The sequence below is a fragment of the Phascolarctos cinereus genome, unplaced genomic scaffold (assembly GCF_003287225.1).
Source record: "Phascolarctos cinereus isolate Bilbo 61053 unplaced genomic scaffold, phaCin_HiC Scaffold_2;HRSCAF=192, whole genome shotgun sequence".
In the NCBI taxonomy this organism is placed as follows: Eukaryota; Metazoa; Chordata; class Mammalia; order Diprotodontia; family Phascolarctidae; genus Phascolarctos; species Phascolarctos cinereus.
The window spans coordinates 17498783-17518423 of record NW_027555625.1 but is presented as its reverse complement, the minus strand read 5'-3'; the positions used below and the strand labels follow the sequence as shown (position 1 = coordinate 17518423).

General features: G+C 41.5%; 1 protein-coding gene across 2 annotated transcripts in view; it reads left to right on the top strand.

Annotated features, from left to right (window-relative positions):
- Nucleotides 1–19641, top strand: part of PPP2R2A (protein phosphatase 2 regulatory subunit Balpha) — a 97616-nt gene that overhangs the window by 55416 nt on the left and 22559 nt on the right. For both annotated transcript variants that reach the window (XM_021007725.2, XM_021007726.2), the window contains one exon: nucleotides 9970–10067. In XM_021007725.2, the coding sequence (XP_020863384.1) occupies nucleotides 9970–10067 (98 nt within the window). The remainder of the gene's footprint in view (nucleotides 1–9969; nucleotides 10068–19641) is intronic.

The window sequence follows — 19641 nt, the reverse complement described above, 5'->3', positions numbered from 1 at the left end:
CTTTGTAAATATTTATAAAGTGGGAATAATAATAGTATTTGCCTCCCACATTTGTTGCTTGGATAAAATATGATAAAATTTGCAAAGCTCTTTGGACACTTTAAAGTTCTATATAACTATTAGCTAAGCTAGCTTATAAAGCATTTATTAAGCTTTCGCTATGTGCTTGGACATGGTGCTAAGCTGCAGGATAGAAAAACAAGAAAATAAGGCAGTCCCTACCCACAAGCACCTTACATTCTAATAAGGGAAGGTCAGATGTGAAAGGGAGCTAGGAAAGAGGTATGACCAGGGTCGGGGAGGGGAGAATGCAACTGGACCTTCTCATGATTTGGAGGTTCCAGGCATAGAATCATCAATAATTGAAAAGGCCTCAGAGTAGGTACTCATATCTCTGTGTGAGTGTTTGTGTATTTTTGTCTTCCTTTGTCTTTAATTTGGATTCTTTATTAGCCAAAAGAATACTTATGTTCACAGGTCTTAGAATTAGCTCTCCATCTGGTGCCTAGGAGCATTTTATGTGGCACTGGGCTGTGAGGCAGCTGGCTGGACACCCTGGGATCTGGGACCAGGACTGGTGTCCTGGGCTCACATTCTGTCCCTGCTCTTGGAGGTCTATGACAGTAATCCTGGTGTTGAAATGGCTTTGGGCCATAAAGGTTCTGCAGCATACTGAGGTTGATTACAATCTGATTTCCTCAGTCGACACTCAGTTCCTAAGACTCACTGATGTGGCTGCCCAGATCTAGTCAGAGTTCCTGGGGAGCTTTGAGAAACTTAAGATACATGTGTTGGACTCAAAGGAGCTCACGTTTGAATTGGCTGAAAAGAACCAGAAAGAAACCTTTGTGCTTGGAGTTCCCTGGCATTGTGGAAGATTTCAGCTAGGATACCCCTGCTGCAGTTGGACCATGTTCAGGAGTACAGTGAAGAAAACACTATTGGTTTGCCCAGCTCCCTGTTTTTGGATATTGAGAATAGCCTGGGATGGGGAAGGCTATGTATATAACATGGCTGTTGATAGTAGTGCTCTGAAGAAGGCAGTTGCCAAGAAGGGTAGCAGCACGTGTCAGCAAAGGTGAGAGTCTTTGAGATTACCTGAACTAATAGCCAAGGGCGGGCACAGGAATCTTTCTGGATTAAAGGAACATCATTCAGGATCATTCTTCAGTGTTTGTGGATGGAAAAGACAGAAACAATTAGGTGGCAGAACTGCTGGTTAAGAAGCGATCCATAAATAGCAATTTTGTTTAAATCCTGTGACTAGTACAGGTGGTCCAAACCTTAAGAAATTCATAAAAATACAAGATGTGCTCGGTATATGTGTGAACTTTATACAAAAACTCTTGTAAAAAATGACTGCTATCCTTTACATTTAACTTCCTGGATATTTATTTTTCAGTGTTATAGGAACAAATAGTTCCTGAAATGCTTTAAAAGTCACAACCTAATATTATTAAAATATGACCACCACTTTAACACACACACACACACACACACACACACACACACACACACACACACACACACACACACACACACACACCCTCATCATTTCCCAGATCCTATCATTACCACTTCTTTGAGCTATAATCAGATCTTTTTCTCTTCCATGTACTGCCCTCTGCAATCAGCCACTTAGGTGTTTTATATACTGCCAGAACTACTCCTCTGTGTTCAAAATCCTTTAATGGCTTTTTATTACCTCTGATTGTCAAGTAAAAATTTACCCTGGCATTCAGACGCCTCAACAGTAGTTTGGTGTCCTCTGCTTCTCTGTGGAGCTGTCTCTCATCCCATGTATACCCATCTTATCAGTCCCTGTACTGGGGGTTCCTTCCCTTTTGGTTTGTTTCGTTGCCTTTACACATACTATTCGTTGTATGTACCTGGAATAATTATAAAGCCTGGTTTAAATGCTGCCTTCTTCCTGAAGTTTTGCTTTTCCCTCAGTTGGTAAGGATTTTTTCCTCCTCTTGGACGTAACGTGGGCACTTTATATATGTGCTTGTATCAGGTGAACTCCCTGAGGGCAGCTACTCTGGGTGGGGGTGGGGGGAAGCTTTCTTTGTATCCCCAGTTAGTACAGTGCTTGGCACTTAATAAATAAGGACTTAATAAATGCTCTTGATTTGCTAACCGACTAGCTAATTATTTCTCATTTTCAAAATAGGGATCTTGTATAAATATAAAACTGCACTATCACCATCATCAAATACTCAGAGATGATTTTTCTTTTGTTTTTCTGGAACAGATACTTCAAGTTGGTGGTAGTTGTACTGTATATGCTTATATAGAATAGACAAACTGGATGTTTAAATATTTAGAGACTCTATGCTCTAAGGAAAGTATTGTATTACTATAGCTCAGTATCACAGTGTATCCTTTCTGGAAGGGACCTCAGTGGTCTCCAGCCTTTACCTGCAAAAGAATCCCTTCAGCAGCAAACCAGGCAAGCAGTCATTCATCCAGCTTTTGCTCGAAGATCTCCAAGGAGAGAGAACTTGCCACTTCTGAAGCAGCCTATCCTCATTTCGGATAAAATGAATTGTTAGGATTTGGCCTCTTTAACTCACACGAATGTTTCTAGTTCTGTCCACTGGGTCTTCATAGAATAAGTCATTTTCTCTTCCTTGTTCCATGTTATAGCCCCTCAGATTACTTGGACAGTTGTCATGTCTTCTCATATACATTCCCATTTTCTTATCTTTAGGCCAAATGCTGCTTTTCTATAATTTTATTATACTGTTAATAATAATTACAACAACAGCCAGCATTTATATAGAACCTCTTATGTGTCAGGCACTGTGGTAAGTGCTTAGAAATTTTTCATTCGATTCTCACAACAGTTGGGGAGGTGCTGGGTTTTTTTTGTTTGTTTGTTTTGCTTTGTTTTTTCCTGGTTCAGGAAACTGAAGCAGAGGTTCAGTGACTTGCCTGGGTTCACAGTTAGCAAGTGTCTAAGGTAGGATTTGAACTCGGGTCTTCCTGAGTACAAGCACACCTGGCTGCTCTATATTACAAACACTAGGATTTCCGTTTGCATTTCCTATTTGTAAATGTGAGGATTGGCTTTTGGATTGTTAATTATATTGTTGTAACATTAATATCACACAAAACTATGTTAAAATTTTTTCATTAGAGGCCATTCACATGAGTACCCTTTCTTTCCATCTTGCCATCCTTGACATCATGCCTGCCCCCTCCTTTATTAGTCTCTGATGGAGATAGTGGATCTCTACTTCTCACTGAGATTTTTCCCCCTTCTTTCTCCTTCAGCAGATTGCCTCCACTATCATGTGCCACAGTCTCTTCTTCAGTATCTTCCTATTAGTTGGTTTCTTCCTTGATGCCTACAAGCATTCCTATGCCTTCCCCTTTATTTGCAAAACAAACATGCCTCACTCGCCCCTACTCATCTCCTTAAGCCATCATCCTTTATTTCTCTTTCTTTTCTTAACCAAACTCTCAGAGAAAACTGCCCTGTACTGTTCTTTCATTTCATTTAAAAATCTGGTACTTTCATTTCTCTCCTCAGCCTTTTGCAGTCTGGCTTCCCACATCACCACTTAAAACTACTCTTGGAAAAGTTACCAGGGATGTCTTTCTGGTCAGATCTGAAAGTCTTTTTTCATCCTCACCGTTCTTGACCTTTCTCCTGTAGTGGACATTCCTGACCACCTTCTGCTTCCTCTTGATTCCTCTGCCTCCTTTTCACTTTGCCTGGATCATCCATCTACATGGCGCATACTTTACTTCCCAGTTGTGGATGTGGTCAAGTGAAAGTTCTGGGCTCTAGTCAGGAAGACCTGGTTTGGAATCCCAACTCTGACTCCAGCTAAGCTGTGTGACCTTGGGCTTTGTTTTTTTGCCTCCATTTCCTCAAATGTAAAATGAGAGGACTGGACTCAGACTTTAAGATCCTTTTTAGCTCGAAACTAACAATCCTTTGATACCAAGATTCTTCACACTTTCCTGCTTGGTGACATCAACTACCAGGGATTTAATTATCTGTGAGGACTCCCATGTTTGTATAGTTAATCTTAATCTCTTCCCAACTGCATCCCTTAACCATCAGTTGGACATTTACACCTGGATTCCTTTATATATCTCAAAAACAACAAGTCCAAAACAAAATTATCTTATCTTATCCTTATCTTTCACTTTCATATTTTTTCTTTCATTTGCCAGACTTCCTTCCCTCTTTCTGTTGAGCACCACCATCTTTCCAATCACTCTGTTTCACAATTTTGATGTCATCCATCACTTCTCATTTTCACTCACTCCCTGTGATAGAATCTCTTACCTTAACCCATTGGTGCTAACTAACCATAGGATCTGTTGGAGCCTCCGGACTCACGCTGCTACTACTCTAGGTCAAGCCCTCATAACCTTTTGCCTATAGTTCCCTCTCCATCTTCCACACTCTGCATTACACTGTAAGATGGCGTTAGTACACATTTCTGACTCAAATTGAGCCTGTATTCCATTAAAAGTCTCCACTTTTATAATAAGAAGGATATCTTCTGTGCTTTTGCAGTTTTTTTTTTTAACTCAAGTGCTGTACTATAGGTATTGAGCTCCTTGCCAGGAAGGAATGGAAACTCCTGGAGGTCAGGGTCTGTTTCCATTTTGTCTTTGCAGTGCTGTGCTCTGTGAGCAAAGCAGAATTGAAGTAGCTCAAAAGAAACTTGAGAAGTGCAAATTTAGAGAATCCATCCCAAATGTTCACATGAACTGTTTGTGCCCGACCTGTGCTAGAACATTCCTAGCTCTTATTAGTCTGATCAGCCACAGTTGGACTTGCCATAACTTGACTCTAGCATAGTGATGTCATTTTGGTCCTCTTTGAGAACAAAGGGCAACAGTCAACCAACCAGCATTGCCAAAGCTCATACAGTGCCTGGCAGTGGTAGTTCCTTAATAAATGCTTGTTAATCTTATTAATGGAGGCATGCCCTCCTTCCCTGCTCTACCCATCTATCCTCTGAAGCTTCTGATAGCAACCCATGGAGCTTTCTCATCCTCCCTTAAATTCTCCCAAGAAGATCTCTAACTTTCCTGAGGTTCTGCACCATCTTTTAATAATCGGAGTAGTAACCTTTAGTTAACCCTTAGACTGTTTAGCTGTTTTCCCTTGCTCTTAAGATTAACCCGTCATCTTTTCCGATCATACATTTCTGGATATCTTTTATACCACTTGTTATGCAGACATCTTTTATATGAATCAATAGATGAAAAAGCATTTGTCAAGTACCGCCTTTTTCTCCAGGCGTAGTGCCGGGTGCATTGGCACACTACAGAGGCAAACTTGTCTGCAGGGAGCTTACGTCTGTATAGGGCAGGAGCTAGTAACGCTTTTGGTCTTGGACTCCTTTGACAGTGTGGTGAAACCTGGGGATATCTCAGAAGTGTTTTTATAGAATGAAACATGTGGAAACCAATTATTGAAATATGGTTATCAAAATACTAACAAAAGAAAACAAAAACCTTACAGACCCCCAGGTTAAAAACTCCTGTAATAAGGGTAGGCAGTAGCAACAGGTAGTTGGTGGCTAGAGAATTTTGTTGTGGAAGGTCCCAGGCAGCCAAGGCAATGTGGTAGTGGATGCAGGATGTTTGCACAGGAAGAGATCAGAGTGAGGAGGAGCAGCTTGCAGCAAAGGGCCAATGGCAAGTTGCCTGGGCATGCTTTGGCTTCTTGGCAGATGGCCAGAGGGGATGGGGAACCATGGTCTGAGGCTGTCCAGACGTTTCCAGTCAGGCCAGGTGGGTTCTCACCCATCCCCACAGGTTAGCCCCGGGGCAGCACTCTGCAGTTGCCCTGCCTCTGTCTCCAGGGCTGAGTCTACACTGGGGAGCCCTGTCCGGAGGCGGAGGCGTGGGATGGCAGGACAGAATGGCCGGAAGCCCAGGCAGGACCTGGCATGGGGGTAAAATGCTGCAGCCTACTTCATTCCTCCCTTGCCCCGTGGTTTGCCTCTAACTTAAAAAATCTCTCTCTGTGTCTTACTCATGCCATGGTTGTCATTTCTCAACAAACTCTTCCTTTCTTCACAAAGCAGTTCAGCTAAGCAGAACCTCCTGCTCCCACTTGTTAGTGTTTCACCACGTTCTCCACTTCCCTGCGCCCGTCTGCGCACCCTTCTCCCCAGATGCTGCCCCTCTTCACCTCAGCCTCTCAGCCCTTTGGCTACCTTCATCTCTCAGGCCTCACAGCTACCCTGGGAGGTACATGATGTTGTCATTCCCATTTTGTAGATGAGGAAACTGAGGTAAGCAGAGGTTATGTGACTTGCTAGGGTCACGTGGGTAAGAAGTATCTGACCCTGGGGCCAGCACTCTATCCTTTTCACCTCCTAGCTGCCTCTTTCCAGACAAATCAGTTCCTAGCTTTTGCTAGAGACCTTTTTCAATCAAGAACGGAAACTTTGGCCAGGAGAGTCAGGATATAGAGGGAATTCTTGAGGTGTGGAGGAACAGAATTGAAGGAACTGTAATTGTATATTTGGGACTTTGCAAGAACAGCTAAACTGTCTCTTCTGCAAAAAATTTTTTTCTAACCATAGAAGGCAGTCAGATGGCGAAATACATAGAATGCTGTCACTTAACCTATGCTTGCCTCAGTTTCCTTACCTGAAAAATGAGGATAATAATAGCACCTTCATCCTAGGGTTATTGTAAGGATAAAATGAGATATTGTTCTTTGCAAACCTTAAAGCATTATGTAGATGTTACTGCATACCCTGCCCCAGGAGTGTTTACTGTGAGCTTACTTTGTGTCAAGCTTAGGGCTTGACATACTGGGGATACAAATGGGGGTGGGGGAAGGGGGAGGGCCCCTACTCTCCAGAGCTCACATAATAATAGGGAGAGGCAACACATAGAAAAGTTCAGCTGCAGGGTTGGTTGCCGGACCACCCTAGAGGGGGCATAGGGTAGGGGAAGTGATAAGGCCTTTGGGTATTCTCAAAACTCTCATGGCACTCTCTCCCCTATAATTTTAGCCGAGAACCTTACTTCATATTTAGTTTAAAAAAAAATTGAGGCCATTGGTGGAAAGGCCATTGCCTCTTTCCCATCCTCATCTCATCATTCAAATGCCTTCTAACTATTTCTTCCTTCATTCATGTCTCACATAAAGAGGTTGATATTTTCCTTGCCAAGGCAAATCTCTCCTCTGTCCTGTCTTTTCCAACAGAAGCCCCCGTAGCCTTCTGTTTTTCTCACTCATCTCCAGTCTCTCCTTGACTACTGGCTGCTTCCCTTCAATCTGTAAATATGCCCATGTCTCTCCCGCTCTTAAAAAGCTCAGACTTGATTCATTCATTCCCCACTGCTTTTGCCCTGTATCTCTCTTCCCTTTCGGAGCTCAAGTCCTTGAGACTCATCTGTAACTTCTGGGCCTCTCTCAAGCTCTCTCTTAGTAGCTCTGCAGTCTGACTTCCAAACTCAGCATTCAACTGAAACCCTCTCCTAAGTTGCCATGTATCTCATTAGTGCCAGATCTAATGGTCTTTTCTCGACCCTCATTCTTTCTGACCTTCTCTGTAGCCTTCAGTGCCATCAGTCACCTCCTTGGTAGTCTTCTTTCTTGACACCGTTATCTCCTGGTTCTTCTCTACCTCTCTGATTCCTCTTCAGTTTCCTTTGGTGGATCTTCATCCAGGTGGTGCCCTTTAACCATTGATGCTCCCCAAGGCTCTGTCCTGGGTCCTCTACTCTCCTTCCTCTATGGTATTTCACTTGGTGACTTCATCAGCTCTCATGGATTCAGTTATTAGCTCTATGCAGGTGATGATCAGTTTTGTTTGTCAAGCCGTAACCTCTCAGCTCACCTCCAGACTCACATTTCCAATTGCCTATTGGAATTCCATCTAGATTTCCTATCAGTATCTTAAATTCAACGTATCTCAAATTGAATTCCTTACTCTCCCCCCCCCTCCCCTTCCAAATTTTCTTAGAATTCCAAATTCTCAATAGAATTGCTTTCTGGTTAAGTTTCCCTGCCTTAAGTCTGTCCCTACTCCAATCCATCCTCCACTCAGCTGTCGGAGTGATCTTCCTAAGGCACCAGTCTGACCATGTCAATTCAGGGTGACCCATTACTTTCAGCATCAAATATAAAATCTGTTCAAAGCCCTTCTTAACTTTGGCTTCTTCCTACCTTTACAGTTTTCTTAAGCCTGAAAGTGCCCATCAACCCCCTGACTTCATTACTGTTCCTTTAAACAAGACTTCTTTAACACAATTCCCTTTCTCTGGCCTTTTTCTGGCTGTCCTTCATGCTTGGAATGCTCTTCTGTCTTTTGGCTGCTCTCATTTTCTTCAGGTCCCAGCTAAAATCCCACCTTCCTGATTGCCCCTGATGCTTGGTACCTTGCCTCTAAGATTAACTCCAGTCTATGCTGTATGTAGTTTGTTCATAACTTTTTACATGTTTGCCACTTAACCCTGTGAGTCTCTTGAGAAACTTTGCCGCTGGGGTAGGGGTTGTGGGGGGGTGGCTTTCTTTGTGTTCTCAGCACTTAGCACAGTGCCTGGCATGTAGTGGATATTTACTAAATGCTTGTAGACTGACTTGCAACAAAGACAAAGATGATGCTTAACAGGCTTATGTTCTGTAAAGTAAGGCTTATGAACTTGTTTCTCAAAACTGAAGTGGAGGTAAAGTATTGCTTCAAATCAGGATTTTGTGTGGTGGTGTCAGATTAGAAATTTATTAAATTAGGCATTCCAAATTGAAAATGTAGCAGTGTGGTAAATGTCACTGTTTTAGTCATGTCTTAAGATTTTCAGTGTTGAAGCGTGTGCTCGCGTATGTTATCTCCTGTTGTCAGAAATAAGAAAACAGTGTTCGTATTGATTTTCACATTTCTTTTTTGTATTAATGCTTTATTCTAAAGAATTTGTTTAAATAAACATCTAGTGAATTAAGTGTACCTAATCTTCAACATAATCTCTTCGTGATAGCGCCTGGTTCTTTGCCTTAGAATTTTCCTCATCATGAAAATAACTGCTCTGTTACTTGGAGGAAGGGGGAAAAAAAGCAAAACAATGACTTTATTGAACTTAGCTCGGAAGTTGGCTTTTGGTTTGGGGTGTAGCTTGTCTACTACTCCCTGAGCCCCCCTGCATTTGTACAATAGCAGTGAGCCCACCTGAATGATTGATTGCCTTGGGCTCTGATGACTTTTTCTGGTTTCTGATTGAGCCAGTACATTAGGAATTTATGACAGGTTCCTCAGTATTATTTCCAGATGCTTTAATTTGAGTATTTCCACGTAATCACTCTTTCTCTTAACTTTCTAGACAGTCTCCTTGGGCATTCCTTGCAGAAGTTTTCTAAATTCATGTAAACGTAGGAAAATGGAGTAAGGTAGGCAGCTAGGTGGCACAGTGGATAGAGCACTGGGTCTGGAGTTAGGAAGACCTGAGTTCAAATCAGGCTTTGGACACTTACTAGCTGTGTGACCCTAGGCAAGTCACTTAACCCTGTTTGCCTCAGTTCCTCATCTGTAAAATGAGCTGCAGAAGGAAATGGCAAACCAGTCCAGTATCTCTGCCAAGAAAATCCCAAATTGGGTCATGAAGAGTCAGATGTGACTGAACAGCAGCAAAGTTTTTTAAGTGTAAGATGACCTCTTTTTTTTCCATGAACATAAAACGAAACACCAATTCTTAGTTCTTCTAAATGCAATCATATTCTTATGGATCAGATTAGAAATAAGTTTATATAAAATGTTATTTGTGTTTTTAGTTACAGACAGTATCATAAAACGACTTTTGATGGTTGAAGTTAGCAATTTCTACCTAAACTTAAGAGAATGGGAATGTATTTGTAATTGCTTTTTGATATTTGGATTGTGAGTGAATGTTTCCTTTTTTAAAAATTAATTTCTGTGACTGAGATGTGTGGCTTGATTCAGGAAAGAAACACTGACTTCTTATTTCTTTTTGGTTATACAGCAGATATAATTTCTACAGTAGAATTTAACCATTCTGGAGAATTGCTAGCAACAGGAGATAAAGGAGGTAGAGTCGTCATCTTCCAGCAGGAGCAGGAGGTGAGTCCTTCGAGCTTGATCTTGAATCCCTGTGTTAGAGTTGTTACCAGTAGACCCCACTTAGATCTATTGGGAAGCTTGGACTGGGTGCCTGGTCGGTTTTTTGAAAGGGCAAACAACAACAACTACAACAACAACAACACAGGGTGTCTTAGGATTTGCCGCATCCTTTGCATAGATTGAACCCTTTGATCCCAGTGGCTTAGGTCAAACAAAAACTCTCAAGCACATGGCTTAGCATTTTTCTCCACAGTTGCTTTTTAGTTTTTTTGTTTTGTTTTTAAAAACATCGTAGGAAAATTGGCTAAAAGAACGATGTCAGTGTTCTTTGGACTCCCATCCTTGAGGCCTTCCTTCACTGAAGTTGTCTCTTTTTTCTTAGAGCTGTGGAGAGCAGATGTGGGCCAGCCTCCTCCGTGCTTTACTTTAAAGAGCTGCCAAATCAAATCAAAAAGGGGGGCTGTCCCTTTTAGTCCAGGCAAAGCCTTCTAACTGCCTATTGATAACCAATGTTTTAAGTGCCTGTTGCTTGGTATTTGTGCTTGAAAAAAACTGAGCATTTAAACTGGATTCCGCTTATTTTAATAATCCAGGCCTCACTCAACCATTTTGCCAAATTTAGTAGGATTTGTCTCAAAGTAGAGCTTGCTATTAATTAGAACCTTTTCCCAGTCTTGGTTTTATAGTGCAAACAGCCTTAAAACCTTATTAAATGCTGTGACTGAAGGGTGTGGCTAGAATATGCTATGCTTCCTAGATCTGACTGACAAGATTTCCCACTGAAATGTGGAACATACTTAGTGGAATTTGCCTCCTGTAAAGCTTGACCATTTTATTAAGACATAGGCACAGCCCCAAGTTCCCTGGGCACTCTCTACTTTCTGTCCAACTCTGATGTTGGAGCTTCACGATTGGGTGGTCTAAGACCAAGTCCTACAGAGTTAATTGTCTGAAATCTGCTAGATCTGGTGCGGTTCAAATTGTAGGGTAGAGGTTTTAAAGGCTTGGGAAATGCCTTATGGAAATCAAGAACATGGTAATAATACTACTACTTTGCACTTCTATAGCGCCTTTGACCTGAGGATCTCAAAGTGCTTTACAAACACTAATGAATTAATCCTCACAACACCCCAGTGAGGTAGGTAATTCCATGTTAAAAGAAATGATTGATAGTGTCTGATAGATATACAAACACCAAGGATGTTAATTTATGTTTTTCTTTTGAATTGGCCTTGGCAAAAACAAAAAAACAAAAAAATAGAAAGAATCATTTATTTATGGGCAAGAATCTAAGAGTGTTTTGTTCTTTTTCCCTCTTCTCCTGTGCTTGGGTTTCCAGTTAGCTAAAATATAATCACTGAAGTTTTTTCCTTGTCCGTTTTGTCATTTTTCTCTTAAAGAATCCTTTATCATTGGATAACACAGGCTTCTAACTTTAAAAGAGATTCTCTAGCATTAAATGAAAGACTTGTGTTGTTTCTCTTAGAAGATTTTCTCCTTAGAATGAAGTCATTTTCCCATCTGGGTTTTAAATAAAGCTTGTTAAAATCTAGTTTAAAGTGAAATAATGGCTTTTTAAAGAAAAGAGGGGATAAATTCTATTCATATAGATAATTGTATAGTTGAGGCTATGTTAGTCCTATTCCCCACCCTCAATATTTACAGGTCTGCTATACTGAAATCAAAAGAAGTAAAGTTGTTGGCATTTTTATACGGCATTGTAATATTTAGGAAAATCCCAAATGTAGAATATTTTTTAAAATAAGTTGTTTCCTCTGTATCTCTTTTTCTAACCTCTTTCTACTAAAATATTCTAAAGAGATACTATTATAAGCACTCATAAAAAGAAAAGATCCAAATGACCATTTTGTGGAACAGTTCCATTGGTGGATATTATCGGACTCACACTAGACTCATTAATTGTGAATATACATTTAAGCCTGTTTTTAAAGTGATGGAGGAAAGAGATTAATTAAGACCTAGATTTCTGCCTTGAAACTTGATCTCACTGTTCGTGATTGCCACTTCCTGTATATTATAAGTCATAATTTTCCAGGGGAACTTTTATGGACCCAGAATCACGTTGTCCTCTCTTCTGCTTGTGTGATCCCTTGACAAGGACCTTTGAGTGGTCAGGAGCTCAGATTTCCCTGGGTTGGCTGCAGGGTGGTTTTCTGAATTCTGTGTTGGGCTCTAGTGGATGTTATACTGTGCCAAATGACAACAGAATAAAAATTCCTTGTATCAAAGGTGGTCTTATTTGAAAATAAATCATAGTTATCTGCTTGAGTTGTGTGGTAGAGCTTCTAGGACAGATGGACAGTATGAACAGATTATGCCCAGTGCTTGTTTTTCCTGGCTGTTTAAGACAAAAATGGCTGAACTCTCCAAATTACCAAGTTGAATAAAGTTTGTCCTAAGTGTCCATAGCAGTCCCTTTCCCTCTGACAGCTTTCCCCACCTCCTCTCCTCCTATTACTTTGTGAAACAAGAATATATCTTAGTGTGTGATGTTGCAGATTGACAAATTATAACACATTTTTACTGTTACTTCTTAAAAATTTAGCCTTCTAATTTCTTTATTTTCAGACATCTGTCACCTTGCTTCAGCCCTTGATTTAGTCTTGGGAGGTGGGTTTGGGCTCCTTCCCATTACTGAGTACTTTATTTTCTGTCCAGAATCTGTCTAGGGTCTCTTTTAGATCAGTAGTTGATCTCCTTTAGATGGAGATTTGAACTGTGGGTTCCCCATTCATGGACTTATTCCAAGAGAGTCTTGGAAGACTGTCCATGTAAGCTGCTGGAAAAGCTCTTCTTGCAAGAGAATTCAAAGTAGGTGAGGGGAGATGATTGACGTCGACCGAGTTCCACTCTCCCACAAGAGGAAACAAACATTCCTTTGTACCTTCTGTCATCCCAAATCAGATACTTGGAGGCGTTGGGTTCCCTTGTTTCTTAAGTCTGTCTAGTCTAATGGAGATCCCGACCCCTTGAATCTCATTTGTCATTTTACAAGGTAGAAGTTCCTTGTGTTCTACCAAAAGACTGTTCAGAACCTGGTTGATTAATTACCTATCAGACCTTTTCCCTTTTTTTCACCTGTTTGTCTTCTTCTGAAATGATTTGGTGGAAAACCTGCTACAGAGTCAAAGTCTCTAGGTTTAGATCTGGTCTCTGATGACTCGGCGACTTGGGCAAGTCATTGTCTCTCATGGCCCCTTTAAAGTGAGGAGGTTGGGTTAACTGACCTTGAAGCTTTCATCCATCGTCGTCGTTGTCGTTCAGTTTCCAAATCTTCCTGATTCCATTTGGGGTTTTCTTAGCAGAGATACTGGAGCGATCTGCCATTTCCTTCTCAAGTTCATTTTACAGATGAGGAAACTGTGACAAACAGGGTTAAGTGACTTGCCCAGGGTTACAACAGCTAGTTAAGCGTCTGAGATTTGAACCTAGGAAGATGAATCTTCCTGGCATCAGGCCTAGCACTCTATCCACTTCACCACCTAGCTGCAGATGGTTGATGTTTTGTTTCTTCTGGAACAGGACTTGCTTCCTGAATATACGTCATATTTGTTTCCTAATGTTACCAGCAGTATATCAATATTCTCCAGCTGGCCTGAAGATTAGGCTTTGTTTAGTGTTATGTATCTTGCTGTACAATAAAACCTAAATTACAGAAAGCCTCAGTTGGCCAAGATTTAATAAAATCATTGTTGAAAATTTTTGTTTGCTCACTTGTCTTTGGGGCATTTAATGAATTTGCATCAAGGTGTGGTTCTCTTCCCTGCCCCCAAATCACACACAACTCTGGGATCAGTCATAGAATTTTAGACTTGGAAGGGACTGCAGAGTTCATCCGGGCCAACTCCTTGATTTTAGAATTGTGTAAGGGGATTGCTCAAGGTCATTCAGTTAATAACAGAGGAGAAAATCGTTGCCATCCATTAAGTCTTTTTTTTTACTTTAGATCAGTTCACATTTAAGGTAAACTTCCCACACGTGTAATATTCCATTACATGTATTGATTATGTAACCTTTATTTTCATAAGCCTTGTAAGAAAATGCTTCATAATTATAATTTTGTTGGTGCAGTTCCTGGGTATTTCAGAATGATGGCTCTTAGGCCCTGAATGCCATAGTCATCAAAGAATGACCAACTATATTTAGTAGGGCAGCTTAGTACACGGTATCTGGGCTCAGTTGGACTACGTTGTCACAAAGGCTTTTTTCATCTTAACAGTGCTATGAACATATAGCACAAGTTTTTTAAAGTAATAGTAAGAAATTTTTTAAAATGCAGTTTAGAAAGATTTTCAACAGACATTAAATCTATAGGGGAATTTCCAGTTCAAGGTCATTTAGCCAGAACTTAAAATTTACTAGAACATCATTTACTGACCATTCCAGGTAATTAAAGTTTAAATGTCTATAAAAATCAGAACTTAGGAAACTGGTAGCTTGGATATTCTGTACAGAATTCAGACAAACCCAAGTTTTATTTTTGGAAAATCAACATTTCATTTTAAAGCATTGATATTTATTTTGATTTTAGATCAATTTTGTAATCGAATCAGAACTTATATTAGTTTTTTTTTTTAAATGCTTGGGCTTTTTGAAGTCTTGGAAATAATGACTTCATTGTTTATTGGGCTGTCCTTCTGCAACTAATATGTGGAATTACAGACTCCAGAGCAGAAGATAGAAAATTAAAACAGCCTCATTTAACCTAGAAGGTCCAAAGGCTTGGCTTGATTATATAGTAAAGGACATTGTGGAGAGCTCTTTCCACTACATACATTTTTATTTTATGTTATTTTTTTTGCTGAGGCAGTTGAGGTTAAGTGACTGGCCCAGAGTCACACGGCTAGTGAGTGTTTTGTATCTGAGGCTGGATTTGAACTCAGGTCATCATGCTCTATCCGCGCTGCGCCACCTAACTGCCCCTACTACATATATTCTTGCAGGTAGTTTCCATAGAAGGACCAGAGCTGTGGCACAGTGGGTAGAGCACTGGCCCTGAAGTCAGGAGGACCTGAGTTCAAATCAGGCGTCAGACCAAACACTTGACAGTTACTAGCTGTGTGACCCTGGGCAAGTCACTTAACCCCAATTGCCTTAAAAAAAAAAGACCAAAGCTGCTCTTTCCAGAGTTACTAACAATCTTCTTCATTGCCAAATCCAGTAGCCCTTTTAAATCCTCATCCTTCTTAACTTCTCTACAGCCTTTGGCACTATCATTCACCCTCTGCTCCTTGATCGCCTCTTCATCATTCATTTCTGGGCTCCACATTGGAGGGTGGGTGTTAACAACCTGAGGGGCACCCAGTACAGGGTAACCAGGTTGGTGAGAGTTTGGGAGCACTTAGCCTATAAAAGACTAGGATGGCAGGTTGGAGGAAAATGGAGCCATAACTCTATAATGTGTTTCTTAGTGTTGAATCCAGTGACAGCAGACATGGTCCTCGGGAGAGTATTTGTGACTTTTTATAGAAGGGGTGAATATAAGTGCATCCTGTTTTGTGCGGATCTGCAAGGGTGGATTTGATCGTCACCCGGCAGGGATTCTCACTTTATGAACTCCCATACTAGGGCATCAGCACTGTCTGATAAGCAGCAGAGAATACACATGTGAGGGACTTGTACATGAGAAAGACCACCTTAGTGATGGGAAAGGATGGATTAGAGGGGTTTGTTACCCAGGCAGTAGCCTCTTAGCTGATCTCCTTTCATCGCTGAGGTGACTGCCAGTGCCCGGGTCTCATTGGTTCCATACCTGTTCAGGCACTTAAAGAGGCTCCCTGTTAGGTGTAGGAAGCAGATACGAGTTCTTTGGGATTGAAGGCTGGCCCCAGCCCTTTCAGTCCTTTATTGCCCAGCCGGGCCCGGGTTTGCTGATGTTCCCGTATCTCCTCGAGAGCCGGGGAAGGCCCAGGAAGAAGCGCTCATCAGGTGCCTTCTCTCGGTCTGGTGTCGTCGCCTCATGTGGTGGCAGTGTGGGTGGTGGAGGTGGGCCTGGGCTTTCTTTGGAGCGCTGGTTTTTCATGTCAGAGCGTCCTGGAATTGTTTCCTCCTCATCTAGCTTACATAGTAAGCTCCTGATAAATGTTTTATCCTGCTCTTCTGAATTGCTGCCTATCTCTGTTCCCTCTCATGGCTAAACTCCTCAAGAAGGCTGCTGACAACGGGTTTCTCCACTTGCTCTTCTGAATTCTCTGTAGTGTGATTTCCAACCTCAGCTTTCAGTCAAGCCTTATTATCCTTCTTGACCTTTCTTCTCTTTAGGTTTTTCTGTCACCACCCTCTCCTAGTTCACCTACCTATCAGACCACTCCTTCTCCATAGCCTTTGTTGAATCTTCATCCAGGTCCCACCTGCTAACTAATCATGGGTGTCCTACAGGCCCTCCTCTTCTTCCTCTGTACTATTTCATTTGGTAATCTCATCAGTTCCCATGGATTCAGTTAACATTTCTGTGCTGATGGTTCCCAGATCTACTCATCCTGCCCTAACCTCTCTGCTGAGCTGCATTCATGCATCCCATAGACATCTTCAGCTCAACTTGTACAGTACTGTTATCCATCTCTTCTCCCCTGCTCCCCTCCCCCTCAACCCTCCCTTTTTCTTAGGGTAGTAACTTCCCTGTTACTATTGAGGGTGCCACCGTCCTTCCAATCATGTGGGATTGAACCCTAAGCATCCTCCTTGATATTCCTGTCTTTTACCTCCCACATCCAAACTGTTGATTTTGTCTTCGTAACATTTCCGGCTTTATGCCCCCTTCTTTCTTCTGATACTGCCACCATCCTGGTTCAGGCCTGGCTACTGTAATAGCCTCATTATTCCCTACCACAAGCTTTCTCACTCCAGTCTGTTCTCCATTCAGCTGTTAAAATGATCTTTCTAAAGTTCAAGTTGGGCAAAGGCAGACATTCAGTAAACTCCAGTGACTCCTTATCACCTTCAGGACGAAATATAAATCCTTTGCCTGGCATTCAAAGCCCCTCATAACCTTCCTCTTGTGCCTCTCTCTTTGCTGCTGGGCCCCCCCCCCCCCAATATCTTTGTTCAGTGACACTGGCCTCTTTCTTTTCCTCTTAACAAGACAGTCTTACCTCCTGACATTTTTACGGGCTCTCTTTCAGGATTGCTTCCCCTCTGCTACACTTCCTGTTGAAATCCCACCTTCCATAGGAAGCCTTTCCTAATCCCCTTTAATGCTAGTGCCTTCCCTTGGAGGTTATCTCTGATTTATCGGTCTTTAGCTTGTTGGTACCTAGTTCTCCTATGTTGTCTTGCCTCTGCCCCTTTAGATCGTGAGCTCCTTGAGGGCGGGACCGTCTTAACTTTCTTTTTATGCCTGGTACTTAGCAGCATCTTGCACTTTGTGTAGGTGAGTAATCAGTGTTTTAATAACTGACTGTTTGCTGGACGTACCCTCCTCTCGCCTCTGCCTGATCAGATCCCTCCAGGAGGGCCTTCATGTTCTTAGTTGTAGCTCCTCAGGCATTTTGTATTTTCCTGAATATTAATGTTGAGGGGCAGCATGATGTTAGCGGAAGGAGCCTTGGCTTGGCTGTCAGAACATCCAGGTTTGAGTCCCAGCGGGGCCACTCAATGCCTTAGTGACCGAGTCACTGCTTCTGCGGCTCTCAGGCTCTTCAACTATAAACTGGGTGGATGCTGAAGGGCCCTTCCAGCTCTCAACTTGTGAGCCTGTATTTCTCTGTATTCTCTCCTAGAGAATGTTAGCTCCTTGAGAATAGGCCCAGTTTCATTTTTGTCCTTGTATTCCCAATGCCAACAGAGTAACTATTTGATAAATCTTTGATGAATCAGTGAGGCAGACTTGGAATCAGGAGAATTGGGGTTCAGATACCAGTTCTTATTTACAAGTTATGTGACCTTGAGTAAATCACTTTTTTGATTTTCACTTTCCTCATCTGTAAAATGGGAATGTTTGTAGTGACTGCAGTACTTTTTAAATGTTTAAGCCTGTGTAAGACCTTAATACCTCTTTCTGCCTCTCCCTCCTCCTTGCATTTTCACTTGCCATTCCTCCTACCTGGAACACAAAGTTGAATTATATGAGGTGATTTACCATCGTCCAGTTGGTGTTGAGGGCATTTTGAACAGATGAAATGGTTTGTGAATCTAATCTCAAAGGGAGAAACCCCGAGGAAGATGTCATACAGTAAGCTACAAGACTATGCCCTTGACCCAGTGATTTCCTTCCTTTGGGCCTTATGGTAGGGAGGCAGGGGAGTTTATTATATTTACCTGTAAAAAATTTTCTGGACATCAGTACTTGTAATAGAAATTGGGAAGAAGGGAAGTAAGTGAGTAGTATTGTTGGGAGGCAAAGAAATAATAAATATGTATATAAAGCAGAATTCTAGTAAAATGATATTGTTCCATATATACTTTGAGTCCTTTTGGTTTTCATTATGTCACAGTCATGACTTAGCTCACAGAAAGGGTATAGTTTGCTCTGAGGATGTGGGAGTTCATTGTTACCTTAGACATTGTAAAAAATAAGCATCTGGTCACACGTGCTGCAGTCCATGAGTTCTGTGGCTTACAGTGCTTCTTAGAAAGTTGCTGGTGTGCTCTTTTCAGCATGGGGCTAAGGACAGGTGGTGCTGCTTTTGTGAATTTCAGGGGGAGGGGACTATTTAAATCTGTGTTTATACCTGAATTCCGACGCAGTTATTTAGCTTTTGCTGCCCTTTCTGTAAGACTTCATTTACCTTGGGTAATGAATTTTCCAGGCTATTGAAGTTTAGTTTATCGAATGCCAGCCTCCCGTTTTAACCATTTTAGTGGTAGCATTTTATAAATATTTTATACTTTTTGCTTCTTTCAGAAGTATAATTGAACCTTTTCTGGATGACTCAGTGTCACGATGAAGTTGGCTGTGTGTTGCTCTAGTCCAAAAACAGGAGCATCTGCTTGAGCAGCTCTAGAGCCTGCTAACAACAGGTCTCTAGAACCCGTTCTACTTTTCTCCTCTGATTCTGTTATGGTCAGAAAATTAGCTCAGCAAGGGAGGGTGACTTGGTGTGTTTAATTAAGTAGACTAGTTAAGAGAATATCTACATGTCAGATTACCAGTTGTCAAAGAATTACAACACTCTTCTACATGGGGAATTGGCAAATTTGCATTCCTGCCTCTGAAACCCTGCTCCTCTATTTCTCTGGGAACTTCCTGCATTTTTCTTGTCTCGCCTTATTGTTGCTTGAGGCTTTTCTCCGTTAAACTACCCTAATTGCTACATAGCCCCAGAGCTGTTTTTTTTCTTTGACTCTGTGTGCACGTTAAGGGGGGCTCCGGACCTAAGGATTAGTGGTCCTCCTTTTTGGAAAACAGATTTCATGTATGCATGTATTCTTTTCAACTTTCCTGATTTTCTGAGCTGACCTAGGAACTTAACCATTATTTTTAACATTAGAACGTGGGACCCACTTTCGTATTTTGGAAACACAAACTCTCCCAGAAATCAAAAGCTATTCATGCTAGATGGTTGTTATTTTCTGTTTTTCTATCCACATAGTTTAGTATTTTATGTTTTCAATA